The sequence below is a fragment of the Medicago truncatula genome, chromosome 4 (assembly GCF_003473485.1).
Source record: "Medicago truncatula cultivar Jemalong A17 chromosome 4, MtrunA17r5.0-ANR, whole genome shotgun sequence".
NCBI classification, from domain to species: domain Eukaryota; kingdom Viridiplantae; phylum Streptophyta; class Magnoliopsida; order Fabales; family Fabaceae; genus Medicago; species Medicago truncatula.
This window is the reverse complement of record NC_053045.1, coordinates 2643105-2667982: the sequence shown is the minus strand read 5'-3', so window position 1 is coordinate 2667982 and position 24878 is coordinate 2643105. Positions and strand designations below refer to the sequence as shown.

The following is a 24878-nucleotide window of genomic DNA, read 5'->3' as shown; positions in this document are numbered from 1 at the left end:
GAAAATAGCCTTTCTAATATGTCCGGTATATAAATACCGGTGGTGCATTTTAAATTTTCACATTTAAAACCTTCCGGATGTACATAACAAAGGCTTCTTCTAAGATGGCTTCTTCCACATCAACACTCTACTCCTCCACTTCCGGAATCTTCGTCTCCTCCTCCACGCTAAGACGTTGTTTACCCATTGTAGGTGCGTTTTTCATGCTCACTTTGGGCCTCTCCAATCTCTTCACACCCTTGTATTCCTCTGCCCTCAAAACAGGGAGTGTGTGCATGCGTTATTTTATTGATTTCTTTCTCTCTATATATTTTGTTGAATTGCTTCTCTTGTTTTGTTTCAGATCTAAATTGAATAGCAGGTTTTCAACAAAGAACAGTAATTTCATTATAATATAATGGACAGGAATACAAATAACACCACTGTTCCAAGCATCCTTGTATATGTTACTGTTCCCAACAAAGAAGCAGGTCGCGTGATTGTTTTAATATCTCTTCTTGGCTTATGTATTTAATTAATTTTAATGTTGTGATTGTTTGTTTGATTTGATGCATGTTATTGGTTGTGCAGGTAAGAAATTGGCTGAAAGCATTGTCACAGAAACTTGCAGCTTGTGTCAATAGGGTACCAGGTAAGTAACAATTTCTTACTCCCTTTGTTTTATTCACTCTACTTACTAGAATTCGATGATGTTTGTTATATCACATGTAGTTGCAAGTTGGTTAGAATTAGTTGCAAATTAATTGGAAAAATGGCCCTCCGGTAAATATCTACCGAAGAGTTAGGTATGTATAAATTGTAGGAATAACAAAGGCTAATTTAGTAATTTTAGGGGGCCTAAGAAGATATAAGGGGAGCCTAACAAGTAACTACCTAATAATAATACTAACTAGACCATCGATCCGTGCTAACGCACATGTCATATGGAAGGTAATATTTGACGGTAATAGATAACAAAATAGTTTAGATGAATGTCATAATTGTCATACAATATTTCATAATATTAAGAAGAATAGATGTTGGTACTGTATCATAACATAATTAGGTTAAAATTATGTTAAGTATATCGAGACGGGTTAACATTTATAAGTAAGAGATTTCCCAAAAAATAGCATATAATTAGGAACATAATTTTATTTTACTTTAGACTAGACTTTTGACCAGTGCGACCCACGGGTCTTCTCGACTATAATAGAGACCAATAAATAATCTTTAACCGTAAGATCATGGGTGGATCAATAAACGCAAATTAGATTATTAGAGATACAATATTGCAATCAAATGATAATAAAAAAAGTTAAAAAGAAAAAAGATAAAAAGAATAATATTGTTGCACGGGTCAATTTTATTTATTACTTTTATAGTTAAACATAAAAAATTAATGTAGTTCATGGTTCCTAACAAATTATTTAAGGTAGCCGAGTTTGCATGAAAATTAGGATATTTTGTTTGTAAATGTATTAAATAAGTGTACAACAATGTGTCAAAAAAAAAATCTACAGAAATAATAGGTTAAGTTGTTACAGACCTAATAAAGTTAATAAAAAATAAGGATAAGGATTAAGATATCTATTAAATTTTTGCTTTGAAAAATATCCAGGGTTATTAGAGAGAGAAATGAAAAACATATATGATGCAAATTTAGAGCCAAAATTTTAGGATAGAGTTGTTGCAAATCTAATAAGGAATTAGTGGAGGGAAAAAATTAGGTTAAATTGCTGCAGACCTACCAAAATTAATAAATAAGAATTTCCAAAAAAAATAGCATATAATAAGATATGACATTTTACATAAATTAAATCTAGGGTTAATATAGTAAAGTCACGCGAAAAAATTAGGTTAAATCTAGGGTTAATATTGCGTCACAGATTAACATTTAGAAATAAGAATAGTAAAGTCACATGAAAAAATTAGGTTAAATCTAGGGTTAATATTGAATCACGGCTTAACATTTAGAAATAAGATATGACATTTTGCATAAATTAAATCTAGGGTTAATATAGTAAAGCCACGCGAAATCTAGGTTTAATATTGCGTCACGGGTTAACATTTAGAAATAAGAATAGTAAAGTCACGTGAAAAAAATTAGGTTAAATCTAGGGTTAATAGGGAACTTCTATGGTACACTCACAATTTTGAGTGTACCGGTACTCTTGTTTCACAAAATATATAAATTAACGATCACCTTAATGAAATAAAAATGTATTTGTCAATATTTATATTTTAGAAAACACCATTTCATAAGAAAAATCATCATTTCATTGTTTATAAGGATCATATTAAAAAATTTACATTTTGTCATAAAAAATAATCAATATTCATTGTTATAAGTAATAAAAATTCTTAAAAATTAAATTTTATTTCGTCGAAACTTTTGGTAAATAAAATTTAATTATCTTAGTTGTCAATGATATAAAATAATTACTTTTCTTCAAAAAAACAACTCATTTATTATTAATTTTACGACCGATACACCCAATACACCCAAATTTATTGGGTGTACCATAGAATTTGCCGGGTTAATATTGCATTTAGAAAGAAGATATATTCAAGAAAATAGTAACCCTAATTATTCTTGCTTCAAAATTCCATTCCATCGGCACAGCCTACCACATCAACAAGAGAATCTGTTTCAAAACAATGGCGACATCATCCAAATTCAATGTTTCAAAAACAATGGCTTCAACACGTTCATATTTACCAGAGGAGTTATGGGAACACATCTTCAAATTCCTCAACGACGAGGACAACAACACCTTCAACCTTCTTCGTCTTGATGGGAATATAGGTTTTCAACATATCCAGCGCAGAATAGGAACTCTCTACCACGTCTCAAAACAATCTCTACCCATCACCAACGGTAGTTTCAGATCTCTCTCCCTCGTCTCAAAACAGTTTCTGTCCATCACCAACAGTCTTCGATTCTTGGTCACAATCTCCAATGCAACTATCCCTTTTCTTAATCGTCTCTTTGAAAGGTTCCCTAACATTGCATCACTCAATATCACTCTCTCTCTCTCGATGCGGGGGCCCGAGAAGCTGACCTCAGTGAGTTTCTAAACCAAATCTCCACTTTCCCTTTAGACCTCAAATCGCTCACTCTCTACCACCCCCCCAAGGTTCCTCAAAATGAGTTGCGTGTTTTGTCCAAGAAAATGAAAAATTTGACATCTCTCACTTGTTATCAACTGAGATTTATTAACAAGAATGATCTGCTCTTCATTGCTGATTGTTTCCCTCTACTCGAAGAACTCATCCTTACCGACACTGGTTGTCGTAGTAACTGTGTGATAGATAGTGATGATCAATTCTTGGCGCTTCCCAAACTCCGCAGGATTGCTTTAACTCATACTATCGCGGGTCAACACTCAGTTAAGAATCTCTGCAGGAACTGTGACCTTCAAGAGGTCAAAGTGGTTGGTGGTTGTTCTTCACGATGTTTGACTTGTGGACCTTGTCCCCCTCGCCACTGTGAAAACACATTTTATTTCTCAATTTGATTATAAAGTTTCTTATTTGCCTGTTGAAAACACATTTCTTCTTTTCGTACATTCATACTGAATGAATTTTCGCTTATAAATGAAAGTTGTATGACTCCTATGTCCACATTCTTTATTGTCCAGCAGCAAAAAATTAATTCTACCAAATCTCCAACATTTGTTTAATAATACATGTAAAGTTTCACTGATTTATTGGCTTCTGACTTTTGAATATTATTTGTTATGGTTTTTTCATCAATATTCATCAATTTTAGTTTTCATGATTCCATTTATTATGCATTCAATTTGGTATTTAAATCGTGCTCCTTATATGGAAAACAGAATTCAAATTCTAGTTTATAACAAACATGAATGCATTTGACGAGGATCCGTTTATTTTGGTTAAACAATTATTAGCATTTTGTTTGAGTTTTGTTGTGGTAAATTTGTCTTAGCCAAGCTATAGAAATCATTGTAAAAATGAGGTACCGGTTGCAGGGAATATGAGTTGAACGTGCCTCACTAGTGATGACTGATGAATGCAGGATTTCAATTAACCTGCTATAAAAACGAATTTGCACAAGTAAGATTCTGATTTGAAGGACACAACAGGTCTACCAAGCTTGTGTCTCTTCTTACCTGAATTTAATATCAACCTTGTGTCTTGTACACTTTTGTTTGTTACTCAAATTCTGCATTATATTAATTTAGAAACTTCTCTAAGCATAGTTAAATTGACATTGTTATTGACTCAACACTTCATTTCTTTGCACTCATCTTCTTTTGCCTTCTAATGCTGCTGCTGCTGCTAGAAAATTCTGTCTGTTGCTGCTGTAATATACTTTATCGACATTAGAGAACAAAAATTGTCTTTTTTCCATAGTAATATGTGGTTTAGTAATTGAAATTTTGGGTTATCTTTTTTGGATTAGCTACTTTCATATTTTGTATTTGTAATTCTAAGATATTTGTACGTACTTTCTGTTTGTAGTTTGCTTGTTCAATTAGCTTTTCAATAAGGATTAACTGTTAAACTCGTCTTGTATAAACAGCCATGGCAATCTTATAAATTGATCTAATATGTGGTTTTATTCATTAAACCATCCTCCGACGACTCTATTTTTTAAGTCTTGTATAAACACGTTGATCATCTCTTGAACCTACCATTCAATTTCTCCAGAAATCATTAGTAGCATCTGATGGATTAATAACATATCTTCCGTTTAGCAAGAACTCAAACATGGTGATATTGTTCAAATTTCCCAAGCAAGGGGATTCCTATGTTACCACATATTTTTCCAACGAATATGATTCTTTGAAAGCACGATCTTTTCCAAAGATTAAATGTCTGGTTACAAAATGACCTTTTGCCTGATCCCATTGTCTTAGGTGTTGATTCTTGTGTTTCTTCTTCTGAACCTAAAATGGTCTAAACCTATTCTAGTCAAAACTCAAATTTAAACCAAAAGATGCAAACCTTCAATCCCTAAATTTTTGTAATCATTTCTTATGCTGATTAATATTTATGCTTTTGATTGCATCTTACTGTATGACAGGATCATTATATCCTCTTGAATGCCATTTCATGAACGTTAACATTCAAATCATCGTACGAAATTGACAAATGATATTCTACGTTGCAACTACAAAAGCTTGGAACTCTAGAGTTGCTCGATTTGTTGTTATCTCGTGATCAATCCCTCGCAAATTTGGACATTACCTGTGAACATCATAACCATAATAAAGTTACATATTCTAAAAGAATCTCATCCTAGAATATGTTATACATATGGTACAGATTCGAAATAACGACTAGAAAATTGCAAGATAATGAATTTCTTTTACCTGAATGTTTCTTTAGTTAGTTTTTCTGTTTTGGAAATGGTTGCTTATTAACATGGTGTTGCTGGTAATTTCACATAGAACATGGTATAATAGCAACATTATATATATATGTTTTCCTAGTTTGGTTTTTATTTAACTGACTTTGACCTTTTGAACCGTAGAACAAGGTTGTTATTGGCAATGTTGCATGCTGCGCTGTGCTGTACTCTAGTTACCTACATAGAGTATTGGGTATGGATAGTAGATTTCATGAAGCCACAAGGTGGAAATAAGTTAGGGCACAACTTTATATTGGGCAAATATCATTGGGCAGCATTTTATAGGACTATATGTGAGGGAATCATGCCTTTGATTAGCATTAGAAACAACAGGGTACAACTTTCCTCACCATCTTCATTTACAATTTTTGAAAACGGATCTAGCATGTTTCAGAAATATTGAAAATGTCAAATCAGTATTCTTGTTATTTTTTAAGTTTAATTGATTATTTGGTCCCTTAACTTATTGTAACCGGCTTATACCCAAATCCTGCTTATGCAAAGCTTCAACTCTTGCACCCACTGATTCCACAACGTATAATCGGCATAAGCTCACTTTTGTCATAGCCTAACCACTCTTGACCATTCCAAACGACTCACGGTAACACCTTAGCTTCAGAAGAATTTATGCTTAATTCTATTCTAAGGTTCCTAGAGACCCAATCCAAATCTTTAAAAACAGCTCCTTTAAATGCTCCTAAACCTCCAGGAAATCAAAGCAATATGAGTACATTAAAACCCGCAGAGTCTGCCCTACAATTTCAAGTATGAGTACCCTTGACTTTAAACACAATTTCTAAACTCATTATTAGTCGAAACCATATCAAATTGTACTCAAATAGAAGGGAATTGAGTCAAGATTCCAAATTTTCATCAAGCACTCAAAACTTGGTTATAGAGCAAAACTTATGACTCAAATACCACATGTACACCCGTACGAAATTCTACTCAAATTTCATAAAGTTCAAGTACAATCACTTTTAACAGTAATAATCCATTTTGATCAGCAACTCTAGGTAGTAGTATTTTTTTGCATGTAGAAATTCATGCCCTTATGATTGGAGTTAAGCTTTGCTTGAAGGATGGTTCTAAGAAATTGGTTTGTTTTTGTCGACTCTCTTCATGTAGTGCATTTTGTATCAAAGGAAGTGTCGAGGCTTCACCACTGTGTGATCCTCTTGGAACTCATTCGGATGTATTTGTTCAAGGAGTGACATATTTCCATTCATCATAATTTTCGTGAAGGAAACTCTTGGCGGATATACTTGCCCAGCCATTACTTGAACTTTTAGCTTTTCCTGGGATTTACCTGCGGATTTTTGTGTAAAGTCCGCAGGAAACACATTTCCTGTAGATTTTATCAAGGATTTAGGTTCCCAGGTGAGGTAATATCTTAGGATTTTAGGATCCGCAGGAAAGACATATCCGCAGAAAATGTGATATTATCCGCAGGAAATGTGAAATTATTCGCAGGAAGGAAGTAACGTTTTACGATAAATTTTTTGCCCATGTTCTATAAAATTCCTGGCTCCGTCAATGCTCTTATGATTATTAATCAACCATTACCATGTATATCCTCATCTATAGCCAATGCTATAGGAGTGCCTTTTATTATAACACAATTTTTCTTTGCTTTTTTCTTTTTCCTTCTCTCATGTAACAAAAGAAAAAGATCGACTTTTTATCTTTAATATAGGAATTATTTAGTCTTGGAAGTAATAGAACCAGAAAACTAATTTCTCAACAATTGAATAGATTAATTTTTTAATCTGCAAAATGACGATTAAAACCATAAATTTAAGAAGATTATGAGTATGACTTTATTATAGTAGTAGTAGATTAATATATTATAATAGATTGACTTTTTTTAATATAGGAAATTAGTTAGGTAGGAAGTGTAAAGCCAAAAAAATTAGTAAATATATTTTCCGTTACAAAAAATATGTAGTCATCATCATGTGAATAAATTGGTTTTTTTTTTATTTTTAAATATAGATAATTAGTTAGGTTTGGAAGTGATAAATACAAAAAAATTAATAAATTAGTTTTTTATTTTGCAAATTAACGCTTAGAAGATGATGAATGATAACTATGAAATTTTGTTATAGTACAATTTTCTTATAGTAATTAGTAGATAGCAGTAGATTAATGCCCAACAAATTTACTAATGTGCCCTCAGCCAATTCAGTATCGACCCTAATTTAATGAGATACATTTTTTTTTTTTTTACAAAAACAAAACGATATTCATTCATTCAAATCGATAGAGTCCATCAGATACAAACATCGCTAAAAACGTAAAGGGTGAATCTGCGAACAAACTCACAACACCCAAGTTAATAGCATACAACGGCAAAATGCCTACAAATAATACGATAAAATCTAAATCACCGAAATACCCATGCTTCCGGATCTGCAACGTTGACGTCCAAATCATTGCTTTAATTTGTAATTGATTGATGTAGATCTTTCAATAGGAATTGAACAAACATCGCGACAAAACGCGAAATCAAACGCCGCACAAGACGACGAACAACACACAACACCGCACTTAGACGACGAAATCACAAAAAACACAAAAGAAAAAACTTGATAGATGTGAAAACCACTTATTTAGATTGAACGAAAAGGGGAAAAAAGATGTAGAGGGGTGATTCTAGGTCAAAAAATGACCTAAAACCACCCCTCCTCGATGAACGAAGGAGAAAGAAAGTTTAGAGAGAAGTTGGAGTTTCTCTCACTAGAAAACTAATTTAATGAGATACATAATCACTGTATCATAGTGCTTAAAAATACATAACAAACTTCTTTAAAAAAATTATGAGTTGAAAAATGAGCGGTATGAAGAGGGTACTCGAGGATGTGGGGGGTGAAAACTTCACATTTTATCGACCATTGCTTTAGTTAAAGAGACACAATGGGCCTAAATTATCACCCATAATAATAAGAAAGGAGGATTGCTTTTTAGGCCCCCTCAATATCTCTTTAGGCCCCCTAAAAATACAAAAATAACCTTTATAAGACTTCCGGTAGATAAATGCCGGTAGTTCATTTTAACTTTTCTCATTTTGCACCTCCGGTATGTACATACCGAAGGCACATTTTCAAACTGTTGGAATTACCAAATTGAAAACATTCACAGTATTTTTTGTACACTTAGACCTTTTGCAATTGCAACCTCTTTTGTGTCTTAGGTCCATTGGCATCATCAGTACTTGTTTTCTTCCTATATAGAGCAATGCAATATTTGGTAAAACTAGCAAACATGTAAAGAATAAAAATTATGACCTATGAGAAAGATCATGATAACTAAATTTTTCCTAGAGGTGCTAGAATGGTTGAATTCCTCAGCATTTGCAGGGCTTACTTTCCTCTTATAAGGTGCGTTTGCTGGATATACGTCGATGGTTTCTGTCAAGATAAGAGACTCGGAAGTGAAAGAATCTGCAACTACTGAAGCATCAGTTTCATGGCTCTCATTCCTAGTATCAATAAAAGATTGACCATGACCATCCATATTGAACGGAGTTAAGGATCTTGTCACGTTTTCCACTATATGCAAACTTATAGAAGATTTGAACCCCGGTAAACCATCTGATAATTTCATACATGTAGTTGAAAATGTGCCTCCGGTATGTACATACCGAAGGTTTAAAATGTGAAAATTTAAAATGCACTACCGGTATGTAACTACCGGATGTATTATAAAGGTTATTTTTGTATTTTTAAGGGGCCTAAAGAGATATTGGAGGGCCTAAAAAGCAATCCTCATAAGAAAGTGGTAACCCTAATTATCATAATTATCACACAGTAGAATCTTTGTTATTCTTTTCGTGTTTAAAAAATTAACAAAAAACCCTAAGAAACCAAAAAGAACAAAAATGGCAGCAGCAGCAACATCATGTTCATATTTACCGGAGGAGTTATGGGAGCGCATTGTCAAGTTCCTCAACGACGAGGGAGACTACAACCACTACAACAATATTAATGAGTATGGGATGCTAGGTTTTAACCGTCACCATGGCATTTTAAGGTTTCTCTCTGTTGTTTCAAAACAGTTTCTGTCCATCACCAACCGTTTTCGATCCTCAGTCACAATCTCAGATCAAACAATCCCTTTCCTTCATCGTCTCTTTGATAGGTTCCCCAACGTTACATCACTCAACATCACTCTCTCTTCCCAAGACAGGCTCCGAGAAGACAACCTCAGCGAGCTTCTAACCAAAATATGCACTTTCCCTTTAGACCTCATATCGCTCACTCTCTACCATCCTATCACCCTTCCTAAAGAAGGGTTGCAAGCTTTGTCTCAAAACATGAAAAATTTGACATATCTCACTTGTTATTAAATGAAATATATCCACAAGAATGATCTCTTCTTCATTGCTGATTGTTTCCCTTTACTCAAAGAACTCATCCTTACCGATACCATTTATACCAATGATTTGGTGATAGATATTGATTTTCAATTCTTGGCGCTTCCTAAACTCCGCAAGATTGCTTTATCTTGTAATTTTATTGGTCACCGCTCAATTATAGATCACTGCAAGAACTGTCACCTCCTTACAGAGGTCAAATTGATTGATTATCCTCCACGACATGCAAAAGCGATTGGTGGTCGTCCACGACATCCTTTGTTGGGTCGTCTATATAACCCGCAGCGAACATCTAGATGTTGTCGTCTAGTACTGTGAGCTTCAAGATGTCCTCATGATTATTATGATGATACTCTCCATAAATATAGTTTGAATTAGAATTTGATTCTCAATTTGGTTGTAGCTTCAAAGAAGACATACGTATTGAGTTGGATATTATTTATCCAAGTTTGAGTTATTTCTTTTACTCCTTTCTTGATTTGATTATAAAGTTTCTCATTTCCCTGCTGAAAACACATTACTTCTTTTTGTTCATACTGAATGAATTTTTGCTTCGCTTTAGTCTAGTATTTAAAGCATATGGCTCATAGTCCTGGAACATTATATCAAGAGGGGTTTAAATTTGTGAGCTATATAGCATTATAAGAGATATAAAGGTTTCATTTGAAAGCTTATAAATTAAAGTTGTATGACTCCTCTGTCCATATTCTTTATTGTCCAGCAGGAAAAAAGAAATTCTAACAATTCTTAGCACATTTTTTTAACAATGCATATAAATTTTCACTGATTTATCGGCTTCTGACTTTTAAATATTGTTAGTAATAGTTTTTTCATCAATATTCATCAACATTCATGTTAGTCTTTAAATCGTGCTCTTCATATGCAATCCAGAATTTGAGAACAGGTTTAAAACAAACTCGAATGCATTTGGCGAGGATTGGTTTATTTTGGTTAGACGATTCTTAGCCTTTAGTTTGAGTTTTGTTGTGGCAAATTTGTCTTCGCCAAACTATAGAAACTTGTTTAAAGAAGAACAGTTTGCCTCATGGATCTTAGCCAAAAGGAAAATACTTTAGCCGCAACGATTGTGATGAGAAAATGGATAGCAGAAATCATTGTGAAAAAGAGGTACCAGTTGCAGGGAATGGAAAATAAGAGCTGATCACTTGCTTCACACAATAGGTCTATCAAGTTTGCGTTAAAAGAATTAATTATGTGCAGCAGATTCAAGTATGGATTTGTGCACAACATTGAATTAGCTTACCAAATGGTAAAAAATTGATGGCAGTACTGGCGGGAAAAGTTACTACTTTAGAGGATCTAAACCAATTATGGATGTTCTATTCTTACCTGATTTTAATATCAACCTTGGTGGAGAGATTTGGTTAAGTTGGAGGGTGTAGGTGACGGTAATTGGTTCAAATCGGGGGTCGTGAGAAAGATGGGTGATGGATTGAGTGCAGGCTTTTGGAGGGATAGGTGGAGATCTGATATTCCTTTTTGTCATCTTTTCCCGCGTTTATTTTTAATCTCAACCCAAAAGGATTGTAGTGTGGGAGAGGTGTGGAATAGTAGAGAGGAGAATGGGAGTTGAAATTTCGGGTGGCGTAGAGATCTCTTTGTGTGGGAAACGGAGCTAGTGGGTAACTTGGTGGTAATGTTGGAGGGGATAGTGATAGGTGAAGAGAGAGACGAGTGGGGGTGGAGGCTGGAGGGTATGTTTCTCAGTGAATTCTAGTTACAAGCAACCTGAGAGGTTGTATTTGTTGGATGGTAATTTATCCGAAGACGAGGAGCTTGTGTTTGGTGGCCTTCGGAAGAGTGGGGCTCCGTTTAAAGGGCTAGCATTCGCTTGGACATTGTTACTTGACCGCATTCCGACGAGGGTGAATCTAGCTATTCAAGGAGTTTTGAACGCGGATGCATCGAAGAGTTGTGTGTTTTGTGGGAGGATGGAGGAAACAATTCTACACCTTTTTTTGCATTGTGAAGTGGTGGCGAAGGTGTGGCAAAAGATAATGAGGTGGCTTCAATTAAAAGTAACAACACCACATAATCTATTGGTTCCCTTTCTATGTTGGACAAATGAGGCGAGGAATAAGAAGACTAAAAATGGTTTTCGGTTGATTTGGAATGCTTCAATTTGAATTTGCTTTAGTAATTGGAATTTGTGTTATTCTTTTTAAATTTGCTACTGTCTGCAACTAATTTAGTGGCACTGTTATTTCAACAAAATCCATTACCATTACCGTTTATAGTAAACTGACTAAGTTTACTTCATGTGCAAATTGACGATGATTAGTAGTTCATCAATGAGATGCAGGGATGGTCATTAATATATTTTTGGCTTAATTGCATGTTTGATCCCTTATTTTTATTCTAGGTTTTAATATGGTTTCATATGTTTTAAAAGTTTCAAATTGGTCCCTTACGATTTAATGGTTTCATGTTGGTCCAAAATGTTACTCACGTTGGAATAAGTTGTGATGAGTGTGAATTGTTCATATACTGGTGTTCTTTCTGCTAAAATTGAGCAAGTTATGGATTGATTTAGATGTTGATCTGTTTTTCTTCGTCATTCTGGATCGGTTTTTTTTCTTGATTTTCATCCAATTCCTTTGATTCAATTCTGTTTTTCGTGTCTTCTCATTAGAGATTTTGGCCATCTTAGAAATTGTGGTTGGACCTAACACAACCCCACAAAACCGGCTAGTAGGTGAGATTGCTCCCACTTATAAACATATTGTCAGGTCATCTTCTAACCGAAGTGGGACTCTTAACACACCCCCTAACGCTCAGGATTGGACATCTGAAGCGTGGACGTAAATGGCGGGTGGCTTGATAACGGAAACCTGATAGCATGTGGCCTAACTGATCTTTGAGCTGAGGAGGCTCTGATACGATCTTAGTAATCGTGGTTGGGCCTAACACATCTCCACAAATCCGATTTTGTGAGGTTGTGTTAGGCTCAACCTTGACCCTTCCGCGACATGATATTGAGTTTAATAAAACAAAAAAGATAAAAAAAAAAATGTTTTAAAACTAATTTTCTATATAAGTTAAATTCCATCACCCATATTGTTTGTCAACCTGAATCTTTAAATGATCAATTGATGGAAGGGACTGACTTATTCTAATGTGAGTAACGTTTTGAACCAACTTGAAATTGGTAAAACATAAAGGACCAGCTTGAAACTTTTAAAACATAAATGACCTTAATTAGCACCTCTTTTGTAGTTCATTAATGATGAGTCCGGGTATGCTACATTTACATGTTGCTCCATTTAATTAATTTAGGGTCTTGGATGAATGACATATGGGAAAAATAGATTCAATGGTTGAGATTTAAAAATAAATAAAACATTTAATTTTAATAAAAACACAATTAAACTTCATATATGCGTTTTCTCTTCTAGCTTCCATTGTCACAAACTCTACCTCTCCAAATTCATCACCGCCGAATCCACCAATTGCGCCGCCTCCATCTCAATCGCGCTGCCGTTCACTCAAGACTCAATAACAGGGTTTCGAATCAGTCATTCGTCGTTGTTATTTCAACTGGAAAAAGAAACTTAGAACAACTGATTCAACTGTTACAACATGCTTCAACTTAAAGATGCAAACAACCAATCCTTTATTGTATTTTTTTTTTGTTTGATAAAAGAAAATAAAAACCAACAAGATGAAATCAATTGAAAAAACCAATGAGGAAGTGAGAAGAGGAGAGGTACAAGAGAGAAGAGGAAGTGGATACGAAAGAAAGGAAGTGGGGATACGATTACGAGAGAGAAACCTGGTTTTTTATTAAAATAAAAAAATAAATGTTTTATTTATTTTTAAATCTCAACTCTTAAATCTTTTTTTGCCATATGTCATTCATTCAAGATCCTAAATGGACTAAATGGAACAATATGTAAATGGAGCATATCTGGACTCATTAATCATGGTCTTTGTAATTAGCGCCTCTTCAAACTGATTTTTTATGTTTATTGATTGCATCTAAGTACTATATGACATGAGTAGAAAAGGATTTTCTGAATTTACCTCACAAAGTTGATGCAAGCCCTATGTAGAAAGAAATGGATGAATGCTATTATGATATTATTTTTAAAAAAATTAAAAAAAAATTCTGAAACTTTCTTATAAAATAAAGGGTTAAATATGTTTTTGGTCCCTATAAATATACCAACTTTTCGTTTTAGTCCCTCTAAAATTTTCCGTCAATTTTTAGTCCCTATAAAATTTTAAATCACTACTTTTGGTCCCTAATTTAAAGTAAATTTTAGTATTTTTTAATGAAATTGTACAGAAATGTGTATAATATTGTAAAAACATTTCCCAAAAAAAATTACAATTTTTTAAGTAAACATAAATTATATATGAATTTTTAACCATAAATAATATAAAAATTCATATTAAATTCATGTTTTGTTAAAAAAATCTAATTTTTTTTTTGGAGAGATTATTATAATATTATGAATTTTTCTGAAAAAAATTTGATTTAAAAATATGAATTCTACATATGAGTTTACTTTAAAAGAAGGACCAAAAGTGAAGATGAAAAATTTTTTAGGGACTAAAAGTTGAGGGAAAATTTTAGAGGGATTAAAATGAAAAGTTGGTATATTTATAGGGACCAAAAACATATTTAAAAGGTCATGGTAAAATTTACCCCAAATATTTGTCCTATAAAAAAATTGCTTCATATAAAATGAAAATAGTAGGTCACGCAAGAATATTTTTCTTTCCAACTTTTCCATAGCATCCTGACCAACTCAGAATAATCCAGGAAGCAACCATTGACAAGAACATGGCTAAAATTTAAGCTACAGTTTTTTAGATTTTAGAATGAAAGATTTATAAGAAAAATAGTTCCAACAATTAACATGGCAAAACCTCAATACAACCTACCAGTACATTCCACAGAACCACAAAAGCAGTACTTCTTTTTCATATTGCCATCGGAATCAAGAACTGTATCTATCGTGTAATTGTAATCATATGTCAGCTCTTGCAACGGAGGAATGTTCTCGGCAGCAAATAACATGATGTGAGGAACCCTGGTGTCTTGATGATCATAAAGGACATTCTGAGCATATAGATTAGGGGAGCAACTATGGTTAACAAATCTCCCCACATTACCAAACTGAGCGCCATCGATCGTAAAGTCAAAATCCTTCACTACATCACTTGAACTTGAGTGTGAATTTGGAAAAAGGTTTGAAAGTCCATCCCAAAGATTATTATTGTTTTTGTTATTTCCGATATCGAAAAGATACTCATCATTACTGGTTCTTTGTTCAGCTTCCTTTTCTTCAAGAACCTCTCCAATATATTCACAGATAAAACTTCCTGAAGGGATGGAATTTAAGGATCTCACACCCCATCCCATTGAATTGGTTTTAAAAATTTCGAGTTGAATATTTATGCCAAGTTGGCTAACTCTGTTATGGCAGGTTGAAGGGCACTTGCATTTAGGACCACACTCATAGACTAGAGGCTTTACTTTTACAATATCCCCATTATGATTAAATGGAATCTCCCCACCATTTTTCACTACACAAGAACATTTCTTATGGTCAGAGCATCCATTAGTACAATTACATCCTTTTGGAGGGATAAGATTGCAACATTCAGGATATATCATCTCGGTTACGTATTTAAATGTAGGGGGTTTCTCGTTATCTATGGTGTTCACAGCACATATTGGAATTTTCTCTTTCCCGTAGGAAATATCTTCGACACATAGACCTTCTCTTGTTTTGAATTTTTTAGATTTCTTCACTTCCTTGAAGGAAAGCTCTGGTTGTCCCGGGATTCTTCGCAAGCAAAACTTATAAATCAGCTTCCCATGTGGTCCTATATCCTGCCAACATGACTCAACTACATAAAGTCCATCATAAACATATTTCTTGCTTTTTCCATCCATCGATTCAGAGCCCCGTATCACCCTAACAGAATTCTTTACCACACTACTGTTCTTCAGAGCAAGATTGCCCCGTTCAAGCTTCTGATCTTCTGGCTCTTTATCACTGCTCGTCACATTTCCACGCTGCCCTGTATATATCAAAACATCTGAATTATTTAAGTCGTCAGCATAGCCCCCCGAATCAACAATACTAGTTGCAAGAATCTTATCTTTTTGCTTCACATAATCTATACCACCCTGAATCTCGCGATGAAGGCCAATTATATTAAGCTCTACTCTGTATTGAAATTCATCGCCAACTTCAACCCCAGGAACAGATCCTAAGATATTCTCCCCTTCATTAACGTAGTTCCCTTCCTCTTTAAGCTTTTTCGCAGCTTGTAAATCAAACCTCTTTATTTCTTTCTCATTTGACTTTGGTTTTGCTTTGGCTTCCTGCAAAATCTTTCTATAAAAAGCTTGGAACAGTCGCAATGCTTTCCTCACTTTATTCCTGGCCACTGAGTCATTCTCATGACCGCTCAAATTACTACGACCAAGAGGAAAAACATTTACACTCGAACCAGGTGATTTTGTGACACTTTTAAAGTGTTTGTTATTTTCATTAGAGTCTAGAGAATTCTTCTCTAACGTTACTAATTGACCCGTGGCAGCAGAACTAGAATTTTCTCTTTTCTTTTTCAACGGCTGGTTCCCAGAATGATTCAGTACACCTCTAGACTTGGTAGCAGGTTTAGACCTGTCCAGCTGGGCATTAAAATCAACTTTCTTTCCCTTTCTTTTTATTTCTTTCCATTCTGACATAGATGCCAAACCTCGCACTACTATCCTTCCTGATGAGACCTTTGAATTACTTTTGAGTTTTACAGTGTTCATGTTTTCCACTTTAACCACTGCCTTAGAATTTATGTTAACCTGATGATGATGATGATTATGTTTTTCAGGAAGTTTAGGGTTCCCTGCAGAATCAGCTTGAACAATGTTATCAAACTTTCTCTTGTTATTTTCTGCTTCTTTTACGTCAGTGTCTGCAACTTCTTTCAAAGAAGAAAGCTCCTTTAGACACTCATCCTGACTGAGACGGGGAGCATTGCCTCCACATAAACTTGGAAAACCTCTGAACTCTGCAACTCTTTTACGAGTAGCATACCTGATAGTTAAAGCCTCCTTCATACAAGGACCGGAACCACCAATATTGATATTGGACAACGAGGATTTTGAGTCGTCAGACATAGCTGCCTCGCCAACTGGATATGATGCCTTTGATATATAGGATAAATCTTGTTTTACGGAGCCTTCTGTTGCAAATTCCGTATCCAAAGTTTCCATCCCCGCCAATTCCAGTTTTGCAGGTTCATCTTTCGCCAAATTAGACTCATCCATTTGATGAGATGAAATCACAGCATTTTTGTTCTTCAAACTACAGTCTTCAGTTGCAAATTCCACGTCGAAAGTCTCCAAAATAGGCACATCGTTTTCGTTCATCAAACTACAGCTTTCAGTTGCAAATTCCACATCGAACGTCTCCAAAATAGGCAGATCCAATTGTTGAGATGGGACCACGCGATCTTCCTTATTCAAGGTACAGTCTTCAGTTGCAAATTCTGTATCCATAGATTCGATGCCAACCAATTCCACTTTTGCAGGTTCATCGTTGGCCAAATTATCCCCATCCACTATATCAGATAAGACCATGGGATCCTCCTTCAAAGTACAGTCACTTGTTTGTTCAACAGTGTTTGTAACCAACAAATCGTTCAACCCAAAATCTTGAGGATACTTTTCTTCGTTGGGACTATAAGCTTCACCTGAATCTTTGCCACTCTTATCCCCAACACTTGTACCATCAGCAGAAATTTTCCAGCGCTTAAACTTAGGCCGATCAACAATAGTTGAGTCCCCATTTTTCATCTTCCAAACCAAAAAGTTGGAATTAGATCTAAATAAATATCAAATAAAACACCTCAAGTTCAATTATCCTAAAATCACTTATTTCACAAAAGCGCTTAAAACGACTTTTAGCTTAAAAACCCAATTTTCACCCAATCAGTTCCACACCCAAACTTATCAACCCAAAACAGATTTTCTACTCAATCTAACTCAACACAACAACTTCATTAATCAACTCAAAATCATCAAAATCACATTTCTACTCTTTTGACCCATTTTCACAAAATCTCTCGGAACACAACAACTTAACCAAACATCACATTTACCACAATCATTTTCATGGATTCTCAACATAAACTCATACCAATAACATTTAGAGCACATAGGTTATGGAATCACTAACAATCAACAATAACTTCACAATTTTCATCAAGTTAAGCTAAAATCTCAAAGCAAACAACTTAACATATATCAACAATGAATTTCATGCATCAATAACAAGTTTTCAACACTTTTCGCATACCCAAAACTCATAAAAACAAACATAACCCAAAAGCTAGAAAAGTGATTATAGCTTATTCTTACCTCAATTCTCCCAGAATGATTCAGTACACCTTTCTTTCCCTTTCTTTTCATTTCTTTCCATTCTGACATAGATGCCAAACCTCGCACTACTATCCTTCCTGCTGAGACCTTTGAACATCTTTCGAGTTTTACAGAGTTCATGTTTTCCGCTTTAACCACTGCCTTAGAATTTATGTTAACCTGATGATTATGTTTTTTAGGAAGTTTAGCGTTCCCTTCAGAATCAGCTTGAACAATGTTATCAAACTTTCTCTTGAACAATGTCTGCAACTTCTTTCAAAGAAGAAAGCTCTTTTAGACACTCATCCCAACTGAAACTCGTTAAGTTTAAGCTAATCCACTAAAATCTTCACTCTCCTCTTAAATCATATTTGCTCTCTCTTTTCTTCACTTGTTCTTCAATTTTCCTTCGACCTTCCATTTTCTCTCAATTCTCTCTATTTTTCTCTCTAGCTACATTATGTGTGAATGTATAAAATGAATAATTCAACCCTAATCTCATATTGGATCTAGTGTCTTTTACTACTTAATTAACAAGTTTTTGGCTTTCCTTTTGTAATTGTTTTGCTGTTTGTTCTGGTTTGTTTTGTTCCTGTTATCTCTTTGATAAGGAACATAGGGGTTTTTTAGTGAGGCTTAGGTGGTGACAGTTTTGTTGCCTTTGTTATTGTGCTTAATTGTACTCTTTTTCCTCCTTGCTGCTAATTTTGCTTAATAAATTTGTTGATTAAAAAAAAAAATTAAAAGTTATTACTCACTTAACTCATTAAAATATCTGATTAATTATCATCTCAAAATAATTACCTAAATTATTTACTAATCTACCTAAATTAACTATTCACACCAAAGTTACTAAAATATCCTTCAATTCTAAAATTACAAAAATGTCTTCACTCATCAAATGACTAAAATACCTTTCTCGCCTAAAAATCCACTAACCCCAATTCAACCACACCAACAAGCAATTAAACACACATAATAATTAAATAAATAATCTTAGCGAAACGAAAAGAGCTATGAAAGGTAAGTTGATATTAGTTGGCTAGTCTTGTGATATTTAAAACAGCTCAGAGTGTTACTTTAATAATGCAGGACTAAATTTAAACCTCTGATCAGTAACAACAACAACAACAACAACAAACATGAATTGAACTTCCAATAATGCAGGACTAAATGCTAATAGAGATCTATTTTGAACCACTGAGGAAATTAAGTTAGCTTAATTCAAAGTTTATTCAATTTCGCCAAATAATATGACAATTACTAAGTAGCTTGTTAAAAGGTTATTATAGCTTATTAACTTAATTCAAAATTTATCCAATTTCATCACCAAATAAATCTAATAGAGAGAGTCAACAATGGATGTAAAGGGAAGGATAAAGAGTGAACCTGAGATTTGTTCAGATGGTTCACGGCGACAATGAGAAGAAAGGAGCTGAAAACGGATATCCCAACGCTGGTCTTGATGAGAAGCTCTGGGTTGAAATTTTGGTGTGAAACGATAATTTTGCCAGATTTTGAAAAATAATTTTGGTGAGAAACCCTTAAACCCTTTCGTAGAGAAGAGGAAAAAGCCGCATAAGAATTTTCAACAACAACGACAGCAGATACAAATCTGTGAGTTTTCAAAGAGAATCCAAACCCAATTAATTTACTTGGAATCAAGTGTGAAATCTGGGTTTGGCTTTTGGCGCTGAATTTGGGTCTCAAATTTTGTTTGGCGCTGAATTTGTTTTTTTTTCACTTTGAATTGAGTTTAATTTTTATAAATAATTTTTAGATCAAATATTACTTTTTAATTTGATAAAATTTTTAAGTTACTCCTTTAAATTTCAAAAGTTTTAAATATGTCCTTTTAGTTGATAAATTATTTCAGTGTTATCCTTGATGTCAGTCTCTGTTTAATTGATGTTGATGTGGGCGACGTTTGTTGACTTAGATCAAAACGATGTGTTTCAATGACCCAGGTAGTCAGAACGTTGCGTTTAATGGTCACAAGTGATCATTTATAGGACTAGAAAGATAACTATTGAAAACAAGAGCCACCTTTTTAGCCTTATAAATGATCATTTATGACTATTAAACACAACATTTTGACATCCTAGATACTTGAAAACGCAACGTTTTGATCCAAGTCAGCAGCTTAAAGGCCAAATCAGCATCAGTTAAACGAAGAATGACAACAACGGTAACAATGAAATGGTTTATCAACTAGAATGACATTTGAAACTTTTGAAGCTTAAAGGACTAACTTGGAAATTCTGTCAAACTAAAAGGATCAAAAATAGTATTTAACCTAATTTTTAAGTTGGGTAAACCAACTTAATATCTATTGAACATAAAAACTTTTCATTCGTTCAAGTTTCTAAGTCAGGTGGATAACTTCTCACTTAAAATTCATGTGTTAATAACCTCCGTCCACGTTTTTAAGTCAGGTGGATAGCTGCCCATTTAAAATCCCCTGTCAATAAGTGTTTTTTTGTACTAGTGAATATATCATTTTAATTATTACACTTTCTGCAATCACTATGCAGTTTATGTACCTTGTTCCTTAGAGTTGATTTCCTGATACGAATAACTAAAAAGGTAAAAGACTTATATTTAGTATTACCCCCGTCCCTAATTATAAATTATAAGTCCATTTTGAGAGAAAAAGTTGTCCCTTTTTATAATATCTCTTTGGTATTTTCGAGTACATTAATTATTTCTTTACCAACACACCCTTATTTATTTTGCATCTTTTTTTTTTCTTTCAATTAACAATAAATATTATGTTGAAAACATAAATTAACTCTCTCTCTCTCTCTCTCTCTCTCTCTCTCTCTCTCTCTCACTTAAGGATAAAATTGTAAAATCAATAATAATTATATACAAATTTAATACTACAACCAATTTTCTTAATCTCCATAAATTTTGCAAAAGGCTCCTATATTTAAGGATGGAGGTATGAGATCAAGAAATTAAGTGAATATGATGTAGTGATATGATGAAAGGTATAGATTAACATTGAAGTTTAAAGGTATACTGTGAGTCTGAATGTTACTTTATACATATCGTGTATATATATATATATTGTAACATCCCGATTTTCAAAGCAAGGGTGCAATTTTTTTTAAAACAACTCAAAACCATGCGGTAAATGATTTCACAATCGTCTTTAATTTAAAATCAGAGTAAATAATCATTTCGAAGCATTTTTTACAATAACGGTCTCAATCAAATGCCACATTTCATAAAACATTTATAAGGACCGAGTTTTCAATTTCAAATCATACACTACATAAAACATAAAATGGTTATGAGTAATTTATCATGTAGTATCATTTACAGCGATTTCCAACAAAAGTAGAGAAAATACACACAAGACTCTCTAAATAAATAGCGGTGGCAATATGATTTATATCCATCCACTAGAAAATTCATCTAATCCATCAACCAAACAAAAAATTTGTTAATGGATTGATTTGAATCCATCTATTAAAAATTATGGATGTATTGTGTCCATCCACCTTATTTTAAAAATCCAATGAATCACATCTTTAACAAAAAAGAAATCCAATGGATATTTTCAAATAATATTTAATCTTTTTTATTTAAATAAATATATATTTGATAAAACAAAAACAATTTAATTAAAAGATTAATTTAATAAAAAAACTGACAGAACAAAATTAAATTTTTAATATTTAAATATTATTAATTTAATATAATATTAAAATATAATACGTGGGGTCAACGTCGGAGCTTGACCAGTCAACGCCGAAGATCCGCCGTAGACCACTATGACCCGCCGCCCAACCACCGTCGGTCGCTGAAAAAGCGACCAGCCGCCTTTTTGGGCCGCCGTTGGTCCATTGTGGTCAACGTCGGCGGCGAATAGTTGACCACGACCACTGTCCACCATATTATTTTAATTTATTTAATTAATAATATTTAATATTTCTGAATTATTATATTATTTGGGCTTATTTTAAAAACATTATTGGGCCAAATAAAAAGTATTGGGCTCGTCTATATTCAATTTATTTGGATTGAATTTACTAGAAAAAACACTTTAATAAATAATACACCTCTTAAAATAAAATAATACACTTTGATTTATGGATCTGATGAATTATCCATCCAATAAAACCTAATAATGAATGGATTGTATGAACATAATACTTAATGGATGAATTAGATGGGTTTTTTTAACAAAAAAAAAAAAGGAATTACTTTTTCCATCCTATGGATTTCCTCGCGCGCCCTATTGTTTTCAAAAATGCCCTTGAGTTTCCGGATTTTATAATCAGAAATGATGTTTTCTTTTGTTAAAGGGTGAAAAAATGAGTAACGGATTTTTCCAAATTTTGTGATTCAGAAACATCAAAAAATAGGGCGCGTTACATGATGTTTCCGGATTACATAATCCGGAAACCCCCTAAACACCCTTTTTCAAGGTAAAACAGTTTGGATTATATAATCCGAACTGTATCAGCACAAATTTTAAACATGTTTGTAACATGGATAGTCATTTTAGGGACAATATTAATCTTCCTAATTCTCATCCTTCTGTTTTGGGTCATTGTTACATGTTCTTAGTCAATAATCGGGTTTTCGGGCTACTTGATCGGATTGCTCCGAAACTTTCTCAGAAAAGCAGAAAACATTCAAGGACCATGACTCCCCAAGAAGGGACTTCTTACGGGATTCTGCCCCTCAAAATCCAAAATTCTATCGTTTACACCCATTTTTCATATTTTAAATTTTTCATATTCTCAGAAAAATTTGAAAAAATTTGCATTAGTTTTATTTGATTTTTAGAATTTTTTGGTGCTATTTTTATGATTTTATTTGACATGTTTTTAACATTTTTTTTACTTAGTTTTTTTTGTTGTTTTTTAAAGCAAAATTCACAATTGCTGAAATGTGAGAGAGTTTGATGGCTGATTATACATAAGAATTATTCGGATTATAAAATCCGAAATAGTAAATATGAATCCGGATTTTAAAATCCAGAATACACAAGGGCATTTTTGAAAATTTTACAAGACGCGGGAGAATGTCATAGGGTGAGAAAAGTAACCTTATACAAGAGGTCCAAGTAACTGAGGTCCAAGAATTGTCACTTGAAGAAGATATCCACGACCACCAGTACTCTGAGTGTGGGTTTCAGTTTCATGAAGATGATACTCCATAGTGATTTAGTCGGAGTTTTATGATCAAATAATCTCTATCTCTATCTATATCTATATCTATATATATACATGTATTCTAACCTACATTTTTCCTATGTGTCACCTCACCAACATCCCTTTTCTAACTATCTCTTTACATGCATTCTCTCTCATTCTAAGCTACATTTTGCTTATGTGTCACCTCACCAATAATTCTTATTTCTTATATGAATTTTATTTACTATCTATCTTTCATTTTCCATCAGTTACAAAAACTCTCCATTTACTTCACTTCATGCAAGTTACACAATGAATGCATTATAATCCATTTTATTAATATTGAGGGGTTACATTTTAAAATTATTCATATTCTTAATCAATCCTCTTACACACACAAATTTATTACTATAAAGCTCCTCATTTTTTTCTAAGCTTATATATATGTTGCTTATGTTATCCTTTTCATTTCTTCTTCCATTTCATTTTTTGATAGTTTTGATTTTCTCTTCAAGCTTTATGTGTGTGTGTGTGTGTGTTAATATTTCTATAATTTTTCGTATTCTCTAATGGATATTTTTTCTTTGATTTCAAATACACAGGTTTTAAAAAAGAGAGAGTTTTGTTGAAAGGACACTTCATATATGAAATGGTGATTGTATTTTTTTCATTGAAATTAAAGTATTTTTTCATTATTATTTTTTATTTAACATTGTTATGAGATCAAGAGTTCACTGAACATGTGGAAGGAAACATATTAAAAATGCATAAAAAATGAATATTTTTTTTATTCATTTTTATTCCAAGCCAACATGTGGTTGTTGCTATAACTATTAGAGATTTTTCCTTCTCAACTAATTGCCATAAGATGGAGGAGGATTTGGTTGGATCTTACAAGAAACTCAAAACTCTCAACACCAAAAATCCTAAAGGTCGAATAAGAGAAAGTAAGAATATTTATCCATAGGTGTTAGTTTAATTTGATCAAGTATCCGTGTCTTTGTAATAAGTGAAAATACTCTTATTATATTTTTAATTGAATAGGTTCTTATAAGATCAAGTATCCTAGGTAACTAATTGTAGAAGCACACATCTATTCAAGGCCTAGGTAACTAATTGTAGAAGCACACATCTATTCAAAATTCTAATGGAATGTTCTTGATCTTCATGAAATTGGAGAGTCAAAATTATGTTTTGATGATTTACATGGAAATTTAACCTTTGATCATGGAATTGGCTGACCTTCATACTTTCCATCAATTGAGTTTCCTACAATTAAGAGTAAATTTGGGTGCATCTTATGAAATTGTCTAACTATACTCACATTCTTTTGGGGAAGTTTTATTATTACTTTATTTTAAGGATAATTAAATGGCATTATTGCCATTTAGTTGTTTTCTTTTAATTAAGGTTTAATAAATTTATTAGCAATATTTTTAGATTTAATTTAAGAAAGTTTATATGGATTTTATATATTTGAAAGTATGAGGTTAAGGTTGAATGTATAAGTGTTTATATCAATTATATATTTGTGTTCTATATTTATATTGTAAAGTAAGTTTGAGTTACTCTTGATCTAGCATT

At 33.2% G+C, this 24878-nt stretch overlaps 1 protein-coding gene and 1 pseudogene across 2 annotated transcripts; one reads left to right on the top strand and one right to left on the bottom strand.

The window, feature by feature from the left end:
- The first annotated feature begins 77 nt into the window (after positions 1-77).
- LOC120580217 (protein CutA, chloroplastic-like) lies at positions 78-1659 on the top strand (annotated as a pseudogene).
- Positions 1660-14467: 12808 nt separating this feature from the next.
- Positions 14468-19856, bottom strand: LOC25491305 (histone-lysine N-methyltransferase, H3 lysine-9 specific SUVH6). Of its 2 annotated transcripts, none has more exons than XM_024781599.2 (3): positions 19531-19856; positions 18142-18405; positions 14468-17577 (listed from the first exon to the last, which is right to left on the bottom strand). In XM_024781599.2, the coding sequence occupies exons 2-3, from the start codon at positions 18280-18282 to the stop codon at positions 14635-14637; spliced, it is 3084 nt and encodes a 1027-aa protein (XP_024637367.1). In that variant the 5' UTR covers positions 18283-18405; positions 19531-19856; the 3' UTR covers positions 14468-14634. The 2 variants fall into 2 exon arrangements, with proteins under 2 accessions (XP_024637367.1, XP_013454650.2); XM_013599196.3 differs by having other exon boundaries at positions 18142-18321.
- Between the last annotated feature and the right edge of the window lie 5022 nt (positions 19857-24878).

Coding starts and splice junctions, on each gene's coding strand:
- LOC25491305 (XM_024781599.2), bottom strand. CDS start 18,282: ATGAACTCTGTAAAACTCGAAAGATGTTCAAAGGTCTCAGCAGGAAGG. Junction 17,578..18,141: donor ATCATTCTGGGAGAATTGAG/GTAAGAATAAGC, acceptor TTGGTTTGGAAG/ATGAAAAATGGGGACTCAAC.